Source organism: Dermatophagoides pteronyssinus, unplaced genomic scaffold (assembly GCF_027571235.1).
Source record: "Dermatophagoides pteronyssinus isolate colony J.1.1.1.1 unplaced genomic scaffold, Derpt_VIB-CSIC_2022.12 sq0001, whole genome shotgun sequence".
Lineage (NCBI taxonomy): Eukaryota > Metazoa > Arthropoda > Arachnida > Sarcoptiformes > Pyroglyphidae > Dermatophagoides > Dermatophagoides pteronyssinus.
Window position 1 is genome coordinate 1,700,399 of NW_027461525.1, and position 22,309 is coordinate 1,722,707.

Genomic DNA, 22,309 nt, shown 5'->3' on the forward strand with positions numbered 1-22,309 from the left:
AACAAAAAAAAAAAAAAATTTTTTTGGCAAATTCTTAATTAAATTCACTTGTGATATTTCGAAGTTTCATCATCATCATCATCATCAATGTCTCTTTTTACATACAAATCACAATAATAACATTTGTATATGTAAATCTTAATTTTCATTTCAAAATTACATTTATGTATTAACAAACAACAAACAAAAAAAATCAATTGTAATTGTTTTTAATTCCTACAAGAATTTTCTCTTTCCTTAACGTACAAATTCTTTTCTGTTTAATTAATTATATTAAATTCATTAATCATTCTTGAGTATTTAAAAACTTTGATAAAATTGTTGACATTTTTTTATGGCCAATGTTATTGATTTTGACCATACAGAGTTACATAAAGTAACAAAAAAAAAAGTTGATATCCTAACTTATAATTATTATTACATTGTATTGAAGTTGGCATGTTTTTCTTTCTGATGTTTTTGAATCAATTTTAATTTAATCAGTCAAGGATAGATATGCACACATACACAAACATACTATAGCATAGATATGAATAGATAATGGTGGGCATGAAACAAATTTAATATTTTCATTTGCAATTCGAAATTGAAATATTCCCACAAGTAAATAGAAAAAGATTATTTTTTTTAATCAATTCAATAAGGGTCATGTTTGAGTTTGAGCTATGGAAAACAACTAACCAGCTGAATATTATTATTATTAAATTTTAAAATTACAATTTTGATGGCGGGAAATTGATGACGGAAAAAAACTTATAACCACATCGACATTTGATATACTTAGCAACCAACAATCATCAGTAATTTGATTGATAATTATTGATTGATGCCATTACCATTCGTTAAATGATCAAATCATCCAACAAAACCAAACACATTGATATGTGAGGATATACCGACAAAGTAATTTCAATGTGTCAAACAAGAGAGAGAGGAAAAAAACGTCATCAAATGATCCAAGCACACGGGTTTAAAGTTACAAAAAAAATGGTTCGATTAATTTTTGTCATAACATGTTGCTGATAATTTGACCATTTAATGAGAATCACATGTTTGAAAAAAAATCTTGAGGAATTGACAATTTTGAATCATTTGATCGTAATCACAATCAGATGATCTTTAGTTTAGATTTCATGATTAATTGAAAATCAAGAAATTTATTATTTGCTAATATCAACAATTCTTCAAGGTTTCATTCTTTAATGATGATGATGAAGACGTCTAGGATAGCAACAACAATTTGAATGATTGGAGAAATCCCAATTTGTTGATGAAATTCGAAGCCAATTATGATAATTAGATTAAATGTTAATGAATAATCATTTTAAATCAAAATTTCCTATACTGATTATATAAAAAAAAATCATCGTGGAAAAGATGAAAAGGGAAAATGAATTTATAGGAAAAAAAACCTCTGATCATCATGCGCTGGATTTTGAATTAGACCTTGATTTATTATTCACTTCTGTGTTCATACGAAAAAGGGGCATAAAATCATTGAATCCATAATTGTTATTTTTTTTAATCAATCGATTGATTGATTGATCGGCTGATCATAATCGGACAAAAATCAGCCTATAGGCGATCTCTTATTTCATAAATAAGAGAGTAACAAAATTGGCCAATAATTGTTCTCAATTTTAAATGATGAAAAGCTGATGCAATTGACCAATTTTAATTCATTACATGTAAAGACTTGAACGTCTTGACACATTATTACTTTTTTTTCAAAATCAAAGTTTTTATTATAAGTTTTCAATTTATTACAATATTTTTTTTTTGCAAACAATTGAATGTGAAGAAGAAAAAAAATGTTCAAATCAAGTGCCAATTCTTTAATCATTCGCGTGAATGTGAATGATACCAAAAAATTTCTGGTCGATGTTCTTCATCGTCGTTTTTCATTCAATTATCGATCAATAAATTCAATTTCCAATGAACAAGCACCATCGACTACAATTCGAAATGAAAATTATTCGACCGTAACATATTCGTCAAATAAACCTCGTGTACTAATTACAGGTTAGTGAATTTGATATCTTAATCATCATCAATGTCATTGTGAAAACGTTGATATTTAATTTAAAAAAAAACAGGAAGTTTTGGACAATTGGGTTTCGGTTTGGCAAAACTTATACGAAATCGTTATGGCCGAGATAATGTGATAATGACTGATATTGTTAAACCACAAACCGATATAATTGCATCGGGTCCCTTTACATTTATCGATGTTTTAGATCGTACAAGTATCGAATCAGCTGTCGTCAAATATGGAATCGATTGGATAATTCATTTTAGTGCATTACTTAGTTCAATCGGTGAACAAAATGTATCACGAGCTATTCAAGTGAATATCGGTGGACTACATAATATTTTTGAAGTAGCACAAAAACATAAACTATCGGTTTTTGTTCCAAGCACTATTGGTGCATTTGGTCCTGAATCTCCACGAAACATTCCAACACCGGATTTCTGTATTCAAAGACCCAAAACAATATATGGAGTATCGAAAGTTCATGCAGAACTGCTTGGAGAGGTAACTGATAAAAATGTTTTTTTTTATTTTTGGTTTTGTTCATATTAATAACCCGAATGTTAGTATTTTAATCACAAAAACAAATTGAATTTCCGTTCGCTTCGACTTCCGGGTATAATTTCAGCCGATTCACAACCTGGTGGTGGTACTACTGATTATGCTGTCGATATGTTTCATCAGGCCTATGATAATGGATCATATGAATGTTATTTAAAACCGGATACACGTTTACCTATGATGTACATTGATGATTGTCTTCGGTCAATTGTCGAATTGATGGAAGCTCCTGAACAATGTTTACAACAAAGGACATATAATATCCATGCAATGGATTTAACACCAATGGAATTAGCTACGGTCATTAGACAATATGTTCCAAATTTTGAGATTCGATTTTCTATTGATGCTCGACAATCCATAGGTGAGTGTTAACAATGACTATTTAAATATCTCGATTAAATTTCAATAATCTAATCTCAAATCATCAATTTTTTTAACAAAATACCTGATATAAAGCTGATACATGGCCACAAGCATTGAATGATCAAGCAGCACGACGTGATTGGAATTGGAATCACAATTATGATCTAAACCAGCTATGTCAAATAATGTTTAAGAAAATTTCAGAAACAAGAACATCAAAATATTTGAATCACGAAACGTTGAATAAAGCCGTAAAACATGATCAACAACATAAATCGGATTGTACACAAGATGATAGTTCAATTCATCATAGCCGTCAACAACAACAAATGGCTTACTAACAAAATATAATGGCGTGCTGAATTGTTAGAAAACAAAAAACAAAAAAAAAAAAAAAAAAATAGCAATCATCGCTGACTGACCGAACAAATAGTCGTATTAAATGAACCTGAACTGAATGGCTATTGCAAACAAGTGAAAAAAAACTTATCTCCAACGGATTTTATATTTTTCGTAATCGAACCGAACCCTTATTATTGTATCTCTATCCTTTGTAAAGCCTATGATGATGGCTATTACAAAGATGTTTTTATTATTATTATATGTATAACGATGTTATTATTCTTATTATTATTATTATTTTGACAACATGCCTGTAATCATCTTACCCTATATTTTAAATATTATTATTATTATTTTTCCACCAAATAAACACAAATTCATTGTGTTGAAAACTTGTTGAAAATATAAGAAGGATTAAAGAAACAACATGTATAGAGGTATGTTTAAGAATTTATCACTGGACAATCCTTCAAATGTCCTAATTCTGGCAAACCCTCGAACGAAATAGAAAAAAAAGGAAAAGAGTGCAATGTTTTTTTTAAATCTCCACTATAGCATCATCATCTAGCCGGAAGATGTGAAAAACCTTAATTAAACTAAATCATTTTAAATGGGCATGGTTATTTAATGATAATGATTGTATGGTGATGGATAGTTGTTGAAATATAAGAATTTAAAAAAAAACAATGACCATTTTTGATGTTCAAAGTCATTCGACGACAATGATAAAATAAGTATACAGGAAAACTTATTATCATGATCATATCATGATCCATTGGTTGTATTATTGAAATAAGTAATGACAATTTATTCTATTCTGTTATTCAAAAAATGTTAATCACATCGCAGTTGAATTTATTTGTTGTTTGTTAAAAACAAGTAAATAGCAGTAGCAATTGTCAGCTTGTCCATCAACATTCATCATCAGGATGTTGGACATGATGAACAACTTTGTCCAAAAATTCTCTTCTTTCTTCATGGTATTTTTTTTTCTACACAAAGCAATTTTGCTTATATAAGTTGATAATTTCTACTATTACCAATGCTGACATTGACCGAAAAGCATAACATAGACATCTAAATTAAAAAAATAAATAAATGTCCAATCGGATGGACATCGAAAAAAAACAACAACTAAAAAGTGTTCAAATAAAAAAAGTACTGTGCAGGTTATTGAACTTTATATACTTTACCAATTTGAATGACAATAATGATCAATGATCATTATTTATCATGATTAGTGGATTTTATCAATATTTCAATTTAGAATTTATCATCTATTTTAATAGTTTTTCTTTTCAATTTTCTTTCTTTAATTTGTTTGAGGAAAAGAATTTTTTTTTGTTGAAATAAGTATAGTAAAAATGAAAGAGTAAAGATCTCATGATGATGATAAACATTAAAAAAAAAGTTTCGATGATAATGGTGATTCACAAAAAAAAATAGTATTTTGCAAATAAGAAATAACACGAACAGGTGTGCAAACTATTATCACGGCTCAGGTATATCTGGTTTTATTTTCTTCTTCTTTTTTATTTTCTTGCTAAATGAAATAGCTGAATTACCAATGCTTTTCATTTGGCCTTTTTTTGTACCATCCATTTTACCTTGAACTTGAAATAATTTACTGTACATAAATTTGATTGAAAGATAGATAGATGGAAAAAAAAGAGAAAAAGAAAGAGACCAACTACTACGATCATGATTGCCGGTTCTGTCGCCGATGGCGGTCAGTAGTGGTTTTCATGATGGCCACATACGATATAACGGTATTTGTTTCTGATGGTTTGTAATCGTTATTTAGTGAACAATCCGAATGTTTTGACCATTCGATTTACAACTGTCCCCCATAATCGTCATTATTTATTTTTGTCAGTCAAAAAAAAATCAAGTGTATCTTCAAGTTTGAAGATTAATTTTATTTAACTTTGACATTTTTTGTGTGTGAGAGGTATTGTGTTATTTGTTCGTTTGGAATGTCATGAATTATTCCTGTTTTTGATAATTACTATTGCATTTTTTTTCTAAATCATCGAGTATTTGATGCTAAACAAATCAAAAATGTTAGTTAACCGATATAATTTAAACTTTTCGCATATTATCATTATTATTATATCGATTGCAATCGTAATTAGTGTTGATGCCCTACATCAACGACAACAACCTAATCCAATACAATCATTAGTTCTTCGACGATTTGCCTATCCACCTGTTATACATTCAATACGTATGGCTAAAATTACAGCCAAATTTGATCAAAATTCAAATCAAAGTAAGTATTCATCTACGAATGATCATTGTGATTAATAGTAGCTCGACTGAAGTTTGATTCAATATATTTGTTGGTATTTTGTTTTTCTTCTTTATTTTCATTCAAAACATCTTGACCTGAAATCTAATTGTTTATACACATACATTCAAACTTCAAACCATTTATCAAAATTTCTATCTACTTTTTGTTTTCAGACAAAACAACAACGTCATCTATAAATAATGGAACCATTATTCAATCTTCTGTACAACATTCATTACCACCGTCAAGATTACCGGTTCCTGATTATTCACATTATGATCATCAAAGAGGTCTGATTATATTGAATCGTTTGGTGAAAGAATCATTTCTAATACCAACATGGAATGAATTATGGAATAATCGCAATGGTCGAAGACGAATATTTTCAGATTTACCGACCTACATAGGAAAAGTGATTCGTGGCCTAACTAATCTAACAATGGCCATCGGTCGAACAATTAATTCGGAAAATGGAAATGGTTCATTATCTCGTTTGATAACACATCGTTTAGTTGGTGTTTCGGAATCATTGATGGGCTGGGTCGAAAGATCTGTTGATGATCTGCCAAGCATACCTCGTTTAGATGCTCAAGAATGTATGAAACGTTCAATTTGTGAAGCACATAATCAACCTAAAAAATATGGTGCTGTCGGTTTGATTATACAATTATTCTTTCCGTGAGTATTCGAAATTTGATTTGCTTGACACTTTGCTGATTTTTTTTTTGTTGCAAATCTCAAATTATAGGCCATATTTAGATGTGGAAGATGCAAACAAAATCGTATCCAAATATCAATTGGCTGCACGTTATGGACGTGGAGAAAATGCCAATTGTGCTGCACAATACGATGATTGTATGGTCAACGTTTTGGATATTCTACAGGGAGCCATCAATATGATCTTCTAGAATTAAACTAAAACAGGTGATATATTCTCAAATATAGATATCAACCGAAACTAAATGATTATTTATTGGTTCAAATTTACCGAGTTAAACTATTTGTGTACATATTTTATTTATTCTATTCAGCCGATTGACTCGATTGAATCGTTTATCATTGATTAAACATACATTTTCAGTGATTTAACTAATTCATTTCAAAATGATTGTAATTGTAAAAAAATTTATTCAAATTAAATGACCTCATATTTATTGCCACTATAAATGATGAGATAACAAAATTAGATTTTTTTTTGAATTCAACTGGTAGAAAAAAAAACATAATTTTAAATCCAATGCAATATGGGTCAACATCACACGAAGGAGGGAAAAATTTTGCATTTTAAATTATAAATTTTTTCCCAAATGTGATAGATGGCTCTGCAAACTATTCCAAATTCATACCGTCCACTGTCGACATCTATTGTCAAATGTGAAATTTGACAAAGTGAGTTGTTTTAGGTTTGCGCATGTCGAACATATGGTTAACGTTCATAAACAATGTTTTTTTTTTTTTGATTTAAAAAAAAGAATATTTAAAGGTCCTAACCCCCGAATCATTTTAATAAATAAAAATGCAAAATTATTTGAATCAGTTTTTTATTAGCATTATTATTAATCCAAAGAAAAAAAACGAGAGATTGACAGAAAAAAGCAAAAAAAAAAAATTATCGTGTAAAAATATCACAAAAAAAAATCTACTGTAATTGAAATGGAAGTTGGAAAAAAAGAATAAAATTTAGGCTACTATTAGCTGGATAATTCCATGGATGATGAAAAAAACGAAGAAATAACAAGCCAGAAAGAGGAGTATTTGGGCCAAAAAAAATGTGAAAGTCTATATTAGTGCGAGTATTCAGATTTCTATACGCTACGTATATGGCCGTCATTGATGACGATTATATTTGAGCGATTTTGGTATTGATGTTCCAGAATATCATGTTGAGAGATTTGTGTGTGTGTGTGTTTGTGTGCATGTAGAGATCGGAATCCATTTTGAGATTCTTAGCCAAAAAAAAAGATGCTTCTTCATTCATTTCCTATTGTGGATGATCATAAATGTGGCCATCTTTTTTCATTGTCTGTGGATTTGGTAATGGTCGTTCCCATGGTGTCTGAAATGAATCATGGTAATAAATGAGAAAAAAAAGAAATGAAAAAATTGAATTAACTTTTCAGAATTTGAGGGAAAATCTACATCGATCGATCGGTCAAATTCTTATTTAGACTGTTAATCAGGAACGTCAATCAATCAATCAATAAAACTGTTATATGAGTGGAAATTGTTTTAGTATCTTATATTTTATCTTCCGAGATTTTTTTTTGTAATTGCATGCTAAATGCTAGTGTGTTCCTAAATCAATTTATCAACTGAGAAAAGTGTAGACAAATGTCCAAACCATTTGATATTTGGCTAACACTAACTCAGCTTAAAAGGACTTTAAATAGTTCTGTTAGTTAAATGATGACCGTTCGACCGAACTTAATCACTGAATTGGCTATGGTTCGTTTATCCACGCACACTCGAATTGTTCCAGAAACTAACCTCGGCCCCCATTGGTAATGTAGCATACGGTGTTGGATAGACACCGCCAGCAGCAGCCGAAGTTGGTGGCTGTCCATCGATGCTCATCAACAATGTTTTATTGGCTGTCTTTTCAAAATCAGCATAACGAGGCGTGGTTCCCACGTTGTATGCAGCTGATAGACGTTTATTTAGGGTAGCTGCGTCCAAGTTGACTAAACGAATACAAAAGAAAAATGAACAAAAAAAAATTCGTGATGTAAGAAATGGTGGCACGTTATTTGACTTCCAATGACATATCATGCATCATTTTTGCGCAATGTCAATGAATTTGTTTGAATTCTTGAATAATGAATCCAGCAAATCATTTAAACATCCATACACTTACAGGGATTATTGTTTGCATTTCTTGTCTTACGAATGCATACATAGGCAACGATCATAACGATTACAATGATTACCAATGCAATTAGTAATGGCCATAGAAACATTGGTTCTAGGTAATAATTAGCACCATGAAAACGTCTAATGATTTCATGCGATACCACGGCCATTCCTTTAATTGATTGAAACAAAATGATAAATTCAAATCTTAAAACAAAGGGATTTTTACCGTTTTGTGTACGGGTGGTGATTAAATTGCTTGGATCTCCAACACCGAAACGATTGATAGCAGCCACATAGATCATATAATTTGCATTTGGTTCCAAATTTTCCAATACAAATGAATATGAATTAAATGATGAATTTGGATCGACAGTTGGCTGATTAGCATTGTTATTACTGATTGGCACTTCTTTCCATTTGGCTTCATTTTCTTTTCGATAATGAATGGTATATCCCGAAATGGCTGATTGTGGATAATTAGAGCCATGTAATTTTTGATACCATTGTAAAGAAATTGTTTCTTCAGTACTGTCGATAACATTTAATTGAAATGATGGTGGTAAATCACCATCAAATGTATGGGCAGTCATTGGATGTGATTGTGGACCACTACCAGCCGAATTATAAGCTTTGACTACGATACTATATTCAGTTCCTTTGTTTAATTGCCGTAAAAAATATTCATGAAATGTTATCTCTTTTGGTCGGGCTTTTTGTGCTTGATTTGAATCTCGACCTGCTGCTGTTGTCGGTACAGTTATATAAACATAAGGTGCATTATTGTCTCGAACTTTACGATATCCAACATAATAGCCTTTGATTTCACCATTCCAATTTTCAATTGGTGGTGATCGCCATGTAACACGTATGGTTGATGGTCCCATTGATTCAGCTGCAATGTCATTTGGTGGTGCTGAAGGTTCTTCTTCGCCGGTTGTAAATGTTACCGGTGCTGATGATGCACCTTTACCGATTTCATTTTCAGCTGCAAAAAAAATATATGAAAATGGTAAAAAAATTGCTAATCATATTTCTTACCTATAACACTCAATTCATAAGATTGACCAGGGCTTAGATCTTTGAGAAAAAATGATGATTGAGATCCAGGAACAAAAACTTCGTTAAGACGATGTGGTGCACTTTGATAACGCCAATATTGAATCGTATATTTTTGTATTGGAAGATTACCATTGAATGGTTCTGACCAAGCTAAGCTTACTGTTCGAGACCAAACTTCTTTGACATGGACATTTTTAGGCATTCCAGGTACTTCCACCACTTCCAATCGAATAGTTCGTTCATCTTTACCATGTTCATTTTCAACAAAACACTTATAAACGGCAGCATCATTGGTCTGGCTAGTCTGAATGAACAATTCGGACCGAATTCCATCATCAGTATTCGTATCGATGATTTCATAGCTGAATGAATAATGTATTTTTTATTGCAAAAAAAATGTCAAAAGAAAAAAAGTAACATACTTGGATCCAAGTTTATCAAGTTTAACATTATTTTTGGTCCATTGAACAGTAAGTGGTTGATCGCCGGTGGCATTACATTCCAGTCTTGCACTTTCGCCTCGTTTCACTTTTAAAGAAGCAAATTTTTCGTGAAATTTGACGGGTACTATATGATGAAAAGATTCAAATGATGTTTGTCGTTAAACAGTGATGACTTGAAAAAAAACTTACCCATAAAAGAAACTTTGATAGATTTTCGTAATGGTTCGCCAACACCATTATCAGCCAAACATTCATAAGAATCAACATTGGCAGTCCGATACTTATTGACATCCAGATATTCAGATTCGATTGTAATTCCTTTCAACGGCATTATAAATGATGGTTATCTGGAATACTGGAAAAAATTTGGCTATCTAACAAACCTTTTGATGTAATCCATTTGATCGTCGGTTTCGGTGATCCATCAGCTTTACATTCCAAACGAAAACTTTCTTTGCCATTAGTGTGTACATCTTTCGGTTCGACTATCCATGTAGGTGGTACTATTTGTAAATATAAAAAGAAAATTTCCAACTCATTGATTAATAATCAATAAATACTAATGATTATTGCAGCGATGAAATTGAAAAAAGAATTTGACGCTTGAAGTATAATCACACCTTCAACATTTAGTCGGACAGACAATTGATCTGAACCATAATTATTTTGTACACGACATGTATAATTACCACTGTCCAATTCAGACAGTTTAGTTATGATTAAGCTAGAAACATCATCACCAAATTCGAGGTGAATATTTGATGTTTGTTCCATCAATTTCAAACCATTACGAAACCATTCAAATTGAAATGGTTCCATACCATTTTGTATGGAACAAACAAGACGAAATTTATTGCCAACATTCTGATTGATTTGATCACGAAATGAAGGCATTAATTGTGGTTCTGTATAAAATTCAATTAACCAAATTAAATATTCAGTAAATTTTTTAAATATAAAAGTTAAGATACCTTGAGCCAATGTAAATGATAAACCAATAGTGGAGAATAGCCAAATATAAATGAATAAAATCATCATTTTTACCATAAACATGTTCAAAACTTGACTATCGAAATAAATATAAATAAACTAAATCTTATTGCCGGGAAATGAGAAAAATACCAACAACAACAAAAAAAAATTGAAACAGCGATCTATACGCCACGTTTTGGATATGAACAATAACAAACAAACAAACAAACAAAACTGAACTTAGATCAATTTATTTATCAATCTGCACATATTTATCCATCCATCTTAGTTGTAAGAAAATCAATCGTGGAAGTAATTTACCTTTTTTTTATATTTATTGATATTTTTTTGACAAGCAAACAAACTCATATTGCAAAGAATTGATTGAATGAATGAACATTTTTAATAATAATATACTAGTTTTTCATGCATAGTAATTTCCGGAGCAACGTGACCAATATTAAATTGAATCGATAGAAAGCCATATAATACATGATACATGATAAATGAAGCAATAAAATTCTACAAGATTTTCTATATCAACAACAAACACGTAAATATGGAGTTGAAGATTTGCACACAAATAAAAAAAAATTCTTCGCAATAAGTTGATGAAAATATTCATAACAATTTTGGAACCAAAAAAAAAATGAGAAATAAAAAAAAAACATTTCGGCAAACCTTTAATTTCAAGTATAGTCGATTGAATATCATAACCAAAATGATTTTGAACTTTGCAGGAATAATTTCCCAAATCATTTTGTTGAAGTGTTTCGATTGTAAACACTGATGCATCATCAATCTGTTCGATAATGTAATGATTATTCGACAACGAAGTTGATGATGATAAAAGTGGATAATCATTTTTAAACCATTCAAATTGAAATGGTCGAATACCGGCTAATGGATAACAGAATAATTTAAATTTTTGACCAATAGTAAATGATTCATTAGGTTTAAAAGGAGCCAATGAAGGTATTGTACATGATATAAAAGAAATGAATGTTGAAGATAAAATGATTGAAATTATCAACAAATACATAATGAAACAATAACAAAATTACATTCGAAAATAATAAAGTAATGAACATTTCTTATTAGGAACCACAAAGAAAAATAAATAAATAAATTGACATTCTTATTTTGTTTGTAAATAAAAATGCTGCCACACTTTGGTAAATATCTTTAACCGAGATCTCAACAGAAAAAAAAAGATACTTGTGTAAATGAATTAGAAATTCAAATAAATGATGATACAATTGCTATCATTGTTAATACTACTACTACTAATAAGAATTTTTTTTCTCATTGATTGAATTTCAATCGATATCCATGTAATAGTTAATTACGTTCCGGAAGCCTAACAAATCAACAATTCGGATAAGGCTCATTTGTCGTCGCTAATGCTAATTGCAAGCAATCAAAAATCACATATATACACACACAAAAAAAAATAAAACTAAAACAAGTACCGAAGAAATTCTCAATTTATTGAGATCGACAACTATCAACATTCAACACACACACACACACACACAACAATATAGCTAACCTTGTACAGTTAATACTGTAAATTGAATATCCGAACCAAAATGATTATAGACTTGACAGGAATAATTGCCTGAATCAAATGGTTCAACATTGAAGATGGTTAAAACAGACTCGTCAGTAAGAATTTCTATATGATAACGATGTTTTTGTTGTTGTTGATCATTATTTGATGAAAGAACATTGTCATTTTTTCGCCACTTAAATGATAATGGTTTGTTTCCGTATTGTGTAGTACACCATAGTTTGAATTTTGTTCCAATCATTTGTGATTGGCTAGATCTGAATGCAACCAATCGAGGAGCTATTTTTTTCCAATAAAGTCAATAGTGAAATAGTTAGTAATCATAAGATTAACATGATTTTTTGTCTTGTACCTGATGTTTGGTTGCATGAGATTATGCTAAAAAAGTTTAAATAAGTAACAGAAAAAAATATCAACAATAATTGATGCATCATGATCAAATAACATCAGTGAAACAATTTACAGAAACATTCGTAATGAAACAATAATAATAACAATGATCAAAACGAACAACAACAACAACCAAAAAATAATCAAAATATCGAAAAAGGCGCCACACATGAATTCAGATTCAAAATGAATGAAAATACCTTTGATTGTTAATGAAATGGTTTTTGAATCACTACCATAACTATTACGAACAAGACATGTATAGTTGCCTGAATCATTCAATCTAATTTTATCAATTGAAAATAATGTATCATCTTCGGTAGTGGCAATAGTATACGATGTAAGCCTATCACCATAATGTCGTAATATTTGTCCATCTTTTAGCCATTCAAAATGTAATGGACGACTACCGGATGCTTGAAGATAGCAAAAGAATTTGAATTTGGATCCAATCAATAATGTTTGATTGTGAATATTTTCCGCTAGTTTGGGTGCTGCCACAAAAATGAGATATAAAAAAAATGAAATAAATGAAAATAAATGATGAAAAGAAATTCCTAGAAATGGAACATACCTTGATGATGAGCAAGAAGCTCGGACAACAAACAATCGGGTATTAACAAAAAGGGGATTAAAATGGTGACCGATATCTCTCGAAACATCATGATGATAAAACGCACAAAATATTTATATAAAAAAAACAAACTACTATCAAAACGAATGGCAAGTGTTTTGGAATACCGAACAAAAAACGTATTTGAAAAAAAATGAACAGGAACAAACAAATGGTGTAACACAATGCGCCACACATTGATTGTAATATGAATCGAATTTACAAAATAATTTCATATCGAATGTATTGATCATTAGAATATAAATGGTTAGGATATGATATTTCTACATTGTGATAAAATGATAATACTGAATAATCGAACCTTTAACAACAACCATTGTTGTTTGTCTATCTGATCCGATTGAATTTCGAACCAAACACGTATAGTTGCCTGAATCATTTTCATTCAATTTTGTGATTGTTAATTCGGATTCATATTCATTCACATTAAGTTTATGATGATTTTCATCCACTGAAGCAAAAAATTTTTGACCATTTTTATACCAAGCAAATGTGAATGGTGGATCACCTTCTTGAACTAAACAAAGAATTTTAAGTCTACTTCCAAGATTCTGAGATAGAATAGAAGGATGGTAACTAAGTTTGGGTGGTAATCTTGCTAAATAAACGGAACTTAGACAAGAAAAAAACAAAATACACATGAATGACAACATTTTGAAAGTCGATATTCAAAACAAAGTTAATCTAGTTTCAAAAACAATGTAAGTTTTGTTTTTATCAAAATAGGTTTTTAGAATTTTAATAAATTTTCAAATAGTGTAAATACGCGCCACACATTGTTGGTAAATGAAAATGCAAACCTGTAACCATTAAACGAGTTGATTGCCTATCATAACCATAATCATTACGGACAATGCATGAATATTGCCCAGAATTGATTGGTTTTACATGAGGTATGATGAATAATGATTGTTCATCATCAATGGAATCGATTCGATAATCTGTACTTGGATTGGGCAATAATTCATCATTAAATCGCCATTCAAATTGAAATGGTTTTGTTCCAGTTAATATGGTACATGAAACGGAAAATCTTGATCCATTATTCAAGGTTCGAGATGTTTTAAATTGATCTAATTTTGGTGGATCAGCCAAAATTAAACCGAAAATTGTTAACAAAATATAAAATAGGCAAATCATGTTGATATTCATACTAATGAAAAAAATAATTCAAACTGAGATTCTATGTTTGATCAACAACGAAAAAAAATTGATCAAAAATGAATGATACATATTAAGCGCCACATATTGTTATGAAACCGAAAATCGTAGTAAAAAACAAACCTTTAACGATTAGAATGGTCGTTTGTGAATCAAAACCGAAATCATTTCTAACCATACAAGAATAGTTGGCCGAATCATGATCATTAAGATTGACTATAGTTAAAAGAGAATTATCATCTGAAGTATCGATTTGATACTTGTTAACATAAGAATCGACCAATATTGGTCGATCATTTTTAAACCATTCAAATTGAAAAGGACTGTGTCCTTCATGAACTGAACAAAATAGATTTAATTTGGTTCCAACATTCTGTGAACGTCGAGGAACATGTTCGACAAGTTTGGGTGGTGATTGTGAGATGATGGAAATGAATATTGAAAAAAATACAAAAATATAACAAATCAACATGTTCGGCAACATTTTGATCTCATCCGAATGAAACAGAAATGAATAAACAAATGTTAATGAAAATGAAATGAATTTTTGAAATTTCAAATAACTAATTATGCGCCACATATTGATGGCCAAAAGAAATTGTTGATGTGACAAACCTGTAACCGTAAGACGAGTTGATTGTCGATCGGAACCAAAATTATTACGAACCGAACAGGAATAAGTACCGGAATGTTTGCGATCAAGTTTCGCAATAGTCAATTGTGATTGATCATCATTAAAAGAATCAATTTTATAATCAGAAGAGATAGATGATTTAGAAAGTTGATGATCATTGAATCGCCATTCGAATTGAAATGGCTTCGTGCCTTCTTGTATGACACAAACAATTGTTAGTTTGGTTCCATTCTTCAATGTTCGTGATGATTGAAATTCATCCAACTTTGGTGGAATGGCATGAATAATTGGGAAAATTATCAAAATAAAAGCACTAAAGATGAACATCATGAATAATTTTACAGTAAATAAAGAGATTGCAAATCATATTCAATAAAATTCTTATCAAAATTCTTTTTGAAATGACAAACAAAGCGCCACATATTGTTTTGAAATCAAAGAAAAACATAAGCAAACCTTTAACAATTAATATGGTTGTTTGTAAATCAGAACCATGATCATTGCGAACCGTACAAGAATAATTGGCCGAATCATTCAAATCAAGATTAGTAATAGCAAGATGAGAAGTATCATCATCTGAATCAATCTGATATTTATGATTATGATATTTGGTCGAAATTAGTTGATCGTTTTTATACCATTCAAATTCGAATGGTTTTTGACCTTTTTGCACGGCACAAAAAATTTTCAATCTTGTTCCAGCATCTTGTGATCGTTGTGGAATCAATTCACTAAGTTTTGGAGCAAGATTAGAAGCGGAAACCATATAAACAAAGAAAATAAATAAGATATACATTATGTTTTTAGAATTTTGACGATGAAAGAAAATGCAAAAAACCGAGCTTATGATGTTCATATGAAAAATATAAAGGAAAAACGATATTTCAAGATTCAAATCAACAACAAAATATGCGCCACATATTGATCAGTAATGGAAATTCAAAAGGATATGATAAAAACAAACCTGTAACCGTTAAACGAGTGGATTGCTTATCAAAACCAAAATTATTACGAGCCGTACAAGAATAAGTACCGGAATGTTTACGATCCAGTTTCGCAATGGTCATTTGTGATTGATCATCATTGAAAGAATCAATTCGATAATCGGAAGCAGTAGATTTGGATAGTAGCTGATCATTGAATCGCCATTCAAATTTGAACGGCTTTTGACCTTCTTGTATTGCACAGAAAATGGTTAACTTGGTTCCAATTTTAGACAATCTTATTGGTTTAAATTCATCCAATTTTGGTCGATTTGCATCGATTGATTGAAGTAGGAAAAGAAAACTGGTTAATGCAAAAACAAACATTGTAAAACTTTCAAAGTATTTCGGAATATAACAAACAAAAACATTGACAGGAAAAATAAGGAAAAAAGTTAAGAATTTTTTGAATTAGACCTTAGGATTAAGCGCCACATATTGTTATGAAATTGAATAATATGTTTTAGGCAAACCTTTAACTTTTAAAATAGTTGTTTGGCTATCAAAACCAAAATCATTACGAACAATACAAGAATAATTGGCTGAATCTTTTGCATCAAGATTCAAGATTGCTAAATGCGAAGTATCATCATCAATATCGATTTGATATTTATAAGGTTTCATCGATATTAACTGATCATTTTGTCGCCATTCAAATTCGAATGGTTTTTGACCTTCTTCAGCAAAACATGTTATTTTAAATTTTGATCCAGCATTCTGGAAACGTAAAGGCAAAATTGCGCTGAGTTTAGGTGGCAATTCCAATGATGGGGAAACAAAACAAGATAGAAAAATCAGAAATATTGAAAGTAAAATCATATTTGGTTAAGTTGACATTCAAACATGCAAATACAATTCTGAAAACATAGACAAACTTGAATCTAAAATAACGGGGAAAAAACAATATCGGCTTCTGATAATTGGAACTTTTTTCACGAAACCGTATGCGCCACACATTGATGGCTAATGGAAATTGTAAATAAGACAAACCTGTAACCGTGAGATGAGTAGTTTGTCGATCAAAACCGAAATCATTTCGGGCAATACATGAATACGATCCTGAATGATTTGCATTAAGTTTCGAAATTGTAAATCTAAATTGATCATCTTCAATCTGATCGATTCGATAATCGGAATTTGATTTAGCATTCAAAAGATGATCATTGAATTGCCATTCAATTTCAAATGGTGATGAACCTTCAAGTATTGTACAAAGGATAGTGAACTTTGTTCCTTCTTTTAGATTTCTATTTGCTTTGAATTCATCTAATCTGGGACGATTGGCCACTGTAAAACCAAAGATTAACAGAAAAATAAAAAACAATGGACAAAAATGATAACAATGCATGGTTATTATTATGAAACATAAGATGATTAACACGTATCGAGGAATGTCTACAAATATTCATAAACTTGGAATAAAACAAATCAATAGTTTTAATTTGAATCTGCATATTAAGCGCCACATATATGTGAAAAATAGAAAAACAATCTCAAACCTTTGACAATCAAAATGGTTATCTGGCTATCAAAGCCAAAATCATTACGAACTGTACATGAATAATTGGAAGAATCATTGATATTTAAATCGATGATTGTTAAACGAGAACTATCATCTTCCGAATCAATTTGATATTTTTGATCCAAATCTGAACGAATAATTTGATCATTTTTTCTCCATTCAAATCGAAATGGTTTTTGGCCATCTTCTACGTAGCAAGAAACTTTGAATCTGGTGCCAATATTTTGAGAACGTCGGGGTGCATGTTCACTTAGTTTCGGAACCGATTGTATGGTAAAAGAAATACAAAAACAAATGATAATCAATAAAATTCGAATGAACATGTTGTTGAAATGCAATGTTGTTCAAACCAAAATACAAATGATCATTTTTTTGCTTAAAAGATTGCAATAAATGATTATTAAAATTGATTCAAAATAAAACATTATGCGCCACATATTGTTAGACAACGAAAATTCCCAAACCTGTAACTATAAGATGTGTAGATTGTTTGTCGAAACCGAAATCATTACGTGCAATGCATGAATAGGTTCCGGATTGTTTTGAGTCAAGTTTCGCAATGGTTAATTGAGATTGGTCATCATTGAATGAATCAATACGATAATCTGATTGATCTGACAAAAATTTCAAGAGTTGATCATTGAATCGCCATTCGAAAATGAATGGTTTCTGGCCATCTTGAACCAGACATAATAATGCAAATTTTGTTCCATGATCTTGAACTGATTGTGGTAGGAATTTATTCAATTTTGGTGGTTTTGCGGCAGCAAAACTAACTAAATATAGACACATAAAAAGACAAAGAATTTTTGAAATAACATTTTGTTACAACACTGTCGAAGCAAAAATGAATCATTCTCAACAATAGCGAATAAAAGGTTGAGAATAAGTTAAAACATTTCTAGATCAAGATTAATTATCTTGTTGGATTAAGCGCCACATATTGTTACGAAATTGAATTCATACAAAATTCAAACCTTTAATTATTAGGATGGTAGTTTGTGTATCGAAACCAAAATCATTTCGTACAGTACAGGAATAATTAGCCGAATCTTTTTCATTAAGATTGGCAATAGCCAAAAGAGAAGTATCATCGTCAGAATCGATCTGATATTTGTGATGATCATTAAATATCAATTGATCATTTTTATACCATTCAAATAATATCGGTTTCTGGCCTTGTTGCACGAAACATGTTATCTTTAATTTAGTACCAACATTTTGTGAACGTCGTGAAACATGTTCACCAAGCTTTGGTGCCCTGTGTTCGGCTAAAGATGCAAAAATATGAAGACAAAACACTAAATAATATATAAATGTCCACATGTTTTCTAAGAAATTGAAACAGACCAACTGAATAATGAAATGAATGATAATACTTGCATACATCTCATACAACATCAAAATATTGAAAAATTTGGAAAATACAAAATCATATTATAAACTCATTTGCGCCACATATTGATGGATAATGAAAATTCTCAAACCTGTAACAGTAAGCCGTGTAGATTGTCGATCGAAACCAAAATCATTACGGGCAAAACAAGAATAGGTGCCCGAATGCTTTTGATCGAGCTTTGGAATGGTTAATTGAGATTGATCATCAGTGAATGAATCAATTCGATAATCAGAAGCAATGGATGATTTCAATAATTGTTGATCATTGAATCGCCATTCAAACTGAAATGGTTTCGCTCCTTCTTGTATCACGCAAACAATTGTTAGTTTAGTTCCATTTTTCTGGGTTATTTGAGACTTGAATTCAATTAATTTGGGAGAAGTAGCGGAAGTAAATTTGAAAAGCAATAGACAAAAAAATAGAATTAAATCAAAATTGAACATTTTGTTTGATCAGTTCACATCAATCGAACAAACAAGAATGCTAAAAATAATGAAATATTTTTTGAAGTAAAATATACACTTCAGTAATTAATCTAACAACCAACTAAGCGCCACATATTGTTACAAAATAAAATTGGAATCTGTATGTATCATATCAAACCTTTAACGATCAATGTAGTTGTTTGAGAATCAAAACCATAATCATTACGAACTAAACAGGTATAATTAGCCGAATCTTTTTCATCTAGTTTCCAAACAGTCAATACAGAAGTATCATCTTCAGAATCGATTCGATATTTATCACCGAAATTGGACAATATCTGCTGATCGTTTTTATTCCATTCAAACGTGAATGGTCGTTGTCCTTTTTCAATTGAACAAAATAATTTTAATTTAGTTCCAAATTCTTGAGATTTTTGAGAACTTTGTTCACTAAGTTTTGGTGGTACATGACTGAAATGTGCGATAGACACAAACGAAAACAGAAAAATCAATGAAATTATTTGAAACATGATAATGTTCACAATCGAAGAAATCCGAATGATTTAAATATCAGACAAGCATAAAAAGACATGGAATCCAGAAAAAAAATATCAATTTCCAATATTAATTCAAACTTGTAGAAATATGCGCCACATATTGTTAGAAAAACAAGACAATTACCAATTTCAAACAAACAAACAAAATATCAAACCTTTAATATCCAAAGCGATTGATTGTGAATCACTACCGGCATCATTACGAACATGACAGGAATAATTTCCATGATCATTCAATAATAATGAATCAATTGTCAATTTTGATTCATCAGAACGAGTATCGATTCGATAATGATGATTAGAAAGATTATCCTTATCGGATAAAATAACGCCATTTTTATGCCAACGAAATTTGAATGGCAATGTTCCTTCTTGAACGATACATAAGATTTTAAATTTTGTTCCAATTTTTTGCAAATGATGTTGCTTGAATTCGGCAATTTTCGGTCGAATTCCATTACAAAATGCCGTAAAAATAAGCGAAAAAACAATGGTCAATTTTAAGATGAAAAACATTGTTGGTTAACATTTGTAAGATTATACAGACACAAGGAATGAAATCGAAATGAAAGATTTTAATTTTGGCTGAAATTGTAAAAAATATTCAAGCCATTACAATCGACAAACTAATGCGCCACATATTGAGACCGAAACAAAATGATCAAAAAAACACACACAAACACAAACCTTTAACCGTCAGAATCGTTGATTGAATATCCGAACCAAATTGATTTGAAACATGACAGGAATAATTTCCTGAATCATTTGACGATAATTTACCGATTATAAGTAATGATGAATCATCATCATCATTATCAATGTGATAATGATGATTGGCCATAATTTGTGCCAATGGTTGACCATTTTTTCGCCATTCAAATCGTAATGGTTTGGAACCATCAAGAATACCACACCATTGTTTAAATTTACCGCCAACATTGTGAATTTTTTCACGATGAAATTTATCTAATTTTGGTATGATTTGGGTGTACACCGAGCTTATGAATAACAAACCAAGAATAAAGTATAGTTGCATGTTTTTTTTCAAATTGATTGCAACATGAAAACAAACAGATCAAATGATTCGAATATCAGAGATACGAATAAAAACGTAAGAAAACTTAATATGAAAAATTGAAAAAAATATGAAACTAAAGAAATGATGCGCCACATATTGGTTGGAAAAATAAAACAACAAAAAAAAGAACAATCAACTAAAATTCTGAGACAAACCTGTGACGATTATTTGTGTTCGTTGTCTATCCATACCATAAGAATTTCGTACTATACAGCTATAGTTTCCGGAATCGTTCGAACCTAATCGTTCCATTATCAGCATAGAATCATCATCACCCAATGTTTCGATACGATAGTTGACATTTTTCAAATTAGCCAATAATTGTCGATCATTTCGATGCCATTCAAAACGGAATGGTTTTGATCCATGCTGAATTGAACATAAGATTTTGAGATTACTATTAAGACTTCGAAAAAATTTCGGAATAATTGGTTGTAATTTTGGCGCAACATTGGCTTCAACAATTGAAATGAAAATTAAGAGATGAATCACGATGAATGATTTGATCAACATTTTTAACACACGAATTCAAAGTTGAAATGAAAGTTGAATGACAATGTTCAGCAAAATAATAGCTTATGATTTTAGAATAAGAAATGAAAATTAATTGAAACAAAGATTTATGCGCCACATACCGTTTCGAAATGAAAAATACAAAATATCATTGGAATTTGAAGAATTAATGAAAATGTTATGTTGAGTGCTTTAGATCATTGAGAATCGTTGTTTCTTTCTGGATAATTCAGAAATTTTTATCTAATTTACTTGTCCGAAACAATTTCGATAAGTTTAGTTTCTTTTGAACGAAAACTAAACATTTTTTTTGATGATCGAATAACAAGAAATAATATCTGACAACTTATCAAGATTGAAATATAATATAAATGAAATATTGAAAATGATTACAGATATTTCTATCGGTTTGATTTCAGTTATTTTTTGAACTCAAATTGACAAATTGTAAAAATAGCAAATAATTTTTGTTTGCCATCAAAATTCGAACAATATTCGATCATTCAAATTCCTTCCGAA

General features: G+C 30.3%; 3 protein-coding genes across 20 annotated transcripts; 2 read left to right on the forward strand and 1 right to left on the reverse strand.

Moving 5' to 3' along the window:
• The first annotated feature begins 1,636 nt into the window (after positions 1-1,636).
• Positions 1,637-3,693, forward strand: Tdh (L-threonine dehydrogenase). Its single transcript, XM_027343222.2, has 4 exons — positions 1,637-2,022; positions 2,097-2,536; positions 2,600-2,957; positions 3,053-3,693. The coding sequence occupies exons 1-4, from the start codon at positions 1,812-1,814 to the stop codon at positions 3,298-3,300; spliced, it is 1,257 nt and encodes a 418-aa protein (XP_027199023.1). The 5' UTR covers positions 1,637-1,811; the 3' UTR covers positions 3,301-3,693.
• Positions 3,694-5,004: 1,311 nt separating this feature from the next.
• On the forward strand, positions 5,005-6,683 carry LOC113793231 (uncharacterized). The gene is made up of 3 exons (XM_027343225.2): positions 5,005-5,573; positions 5,768-6,272; positions 6,343-6,683. The coding sequence occupies exons 1-3, from the start codon at positions 5,345-5,347 to the stop codon at positions 6,500-6,502; spliced, it is 894 nt and encodes a 297-aa protein (XP_027199026.2). The 5' UTR covers positions 5,005-5,344; the 3' UTR covers positions 6,503-6,683.
• Positions 6,684-7,170: 487 nt separating this feature from the next.
• LOC113793224 (cell adhesion molecule Dscam1-like) lies at positions 7,171-21,805 on the reverse strand. Of its 18 annotated transcripts, none has more exons than XM_027343217.2 (10): positions 13,459-13,611; positions 13,085-13,378; positions 10,333-10,452; positions 10,139-10,267; positions 9,929-10,073; positions 9,486-9,868; positions 8,674-9,432; positions 8,449-8,616; positions 8,082-8,275; positions 7,171-7,650 (listed from the first exon to the last, which is right to left on the reverse strand). In XM_027343217.2, exons 1-10 carry the CDS (start codon positions 13,547-13,549, stop codon positions 7,576-7,578), a joined length of 2,358 nt encoding a protein of 785 aa, XP_027199018.2. In that variant the 5' UTR covers positions 13,550-13,611; the 3' UTR covers positions 7,171-7,575. The 18 variants fall into 18 exon arrangements, with proteins under 18 accessions (XP_027199018.2, XP_075680826.1, XP_075680850.1 ...); XM_075824711.1 differs by lacking the exons at positions 13,085-13,378; positions 13,459-13,611 and adding exons at positions 12,474-12,773; positions 12,847-12,943; XM_075824735.1 differs by lacking the exons at positions 13,085-13,378; positions 13,459-13,611 and adding exons at positions 10,570-10,854; positions 10,921-11,017.
• Positions 21,806-22,309: the final 504 nt, after the last annotated feature.

What these genes read in the sequence shown, in the direction of transcription:
- LOC113793231 (XM_027343225.2), top strand. Translation starts at nt 5,345, where the DNA reads ATGCTAAACAAATCAAAAATGTTAGTTAACCGATATAATTTAAACTTT. An exon ending in TGATCAAAATTCAAATCAAA is followed by an intron (nt 5,574 to 5,767) that starts GTAAGTATTCAT and finishes TTTTGTTTTCAG; the next exon opens with ACAAAACAACAACGTCATCT. An exon ending in ATTATACAATTATTCTTTCC is followed by an intron (nt 6,273 to 6,342) that starts GTGAGTATTCGA and finishes CTCAAATTATAG; the next exon opens with GCCATATTTAGATGTGGAAG.
- Tdh (XM_027343222.2), top strand. Translation starts at nt 1,812, where the DNA reads ATGTTCAAATCAAGTGCCAATTCTTTAATCATTCGCGTGAATGTGAAT. An exon ending in ACCTCGTGTACTAATTACAG is followed by an intron (nt 2,023 to 2,096) that starts GTTAGTGAATTT and finishes AAAAAAAAACAG; the next exon opens with GAAGTTTTGGACAATTGGGT. An exon ending in ATGCAGAACTGCTTGGAGAG is followed by an intron (nt 2,537 to 2,599) that starts GTAACTGATAAA and finishes CCCGAATGTTAG; the next exon opens with TATTTTAATCACAAAAACAA.
- LOC113793224 (XM_027343217.2), bottom strand. Translation starts at nt 13,549, where the DNA reads ATGATGTTTCGAGAGATATCGGTCACCATTTTAATCCCCTTTTTGTTA. An exon ending in TTATGAATTGAGTGTTATAG is followed by an intron (nt 9,433 to 9,485) that starts GTAAGAAATATG and finishes TTTTTTTTGCAG; the next exon opens with CTGAAAATGAAATCGGTAAA. An exon ending in CATTACCAATGGGGGCCGAG is followed by an intron (nt 7,651 to 8,081) that starts GTTAGTTTCTGG and finishes GATTCATTTCAG; the next exon opens with ACACCATGGGAACGACCATT.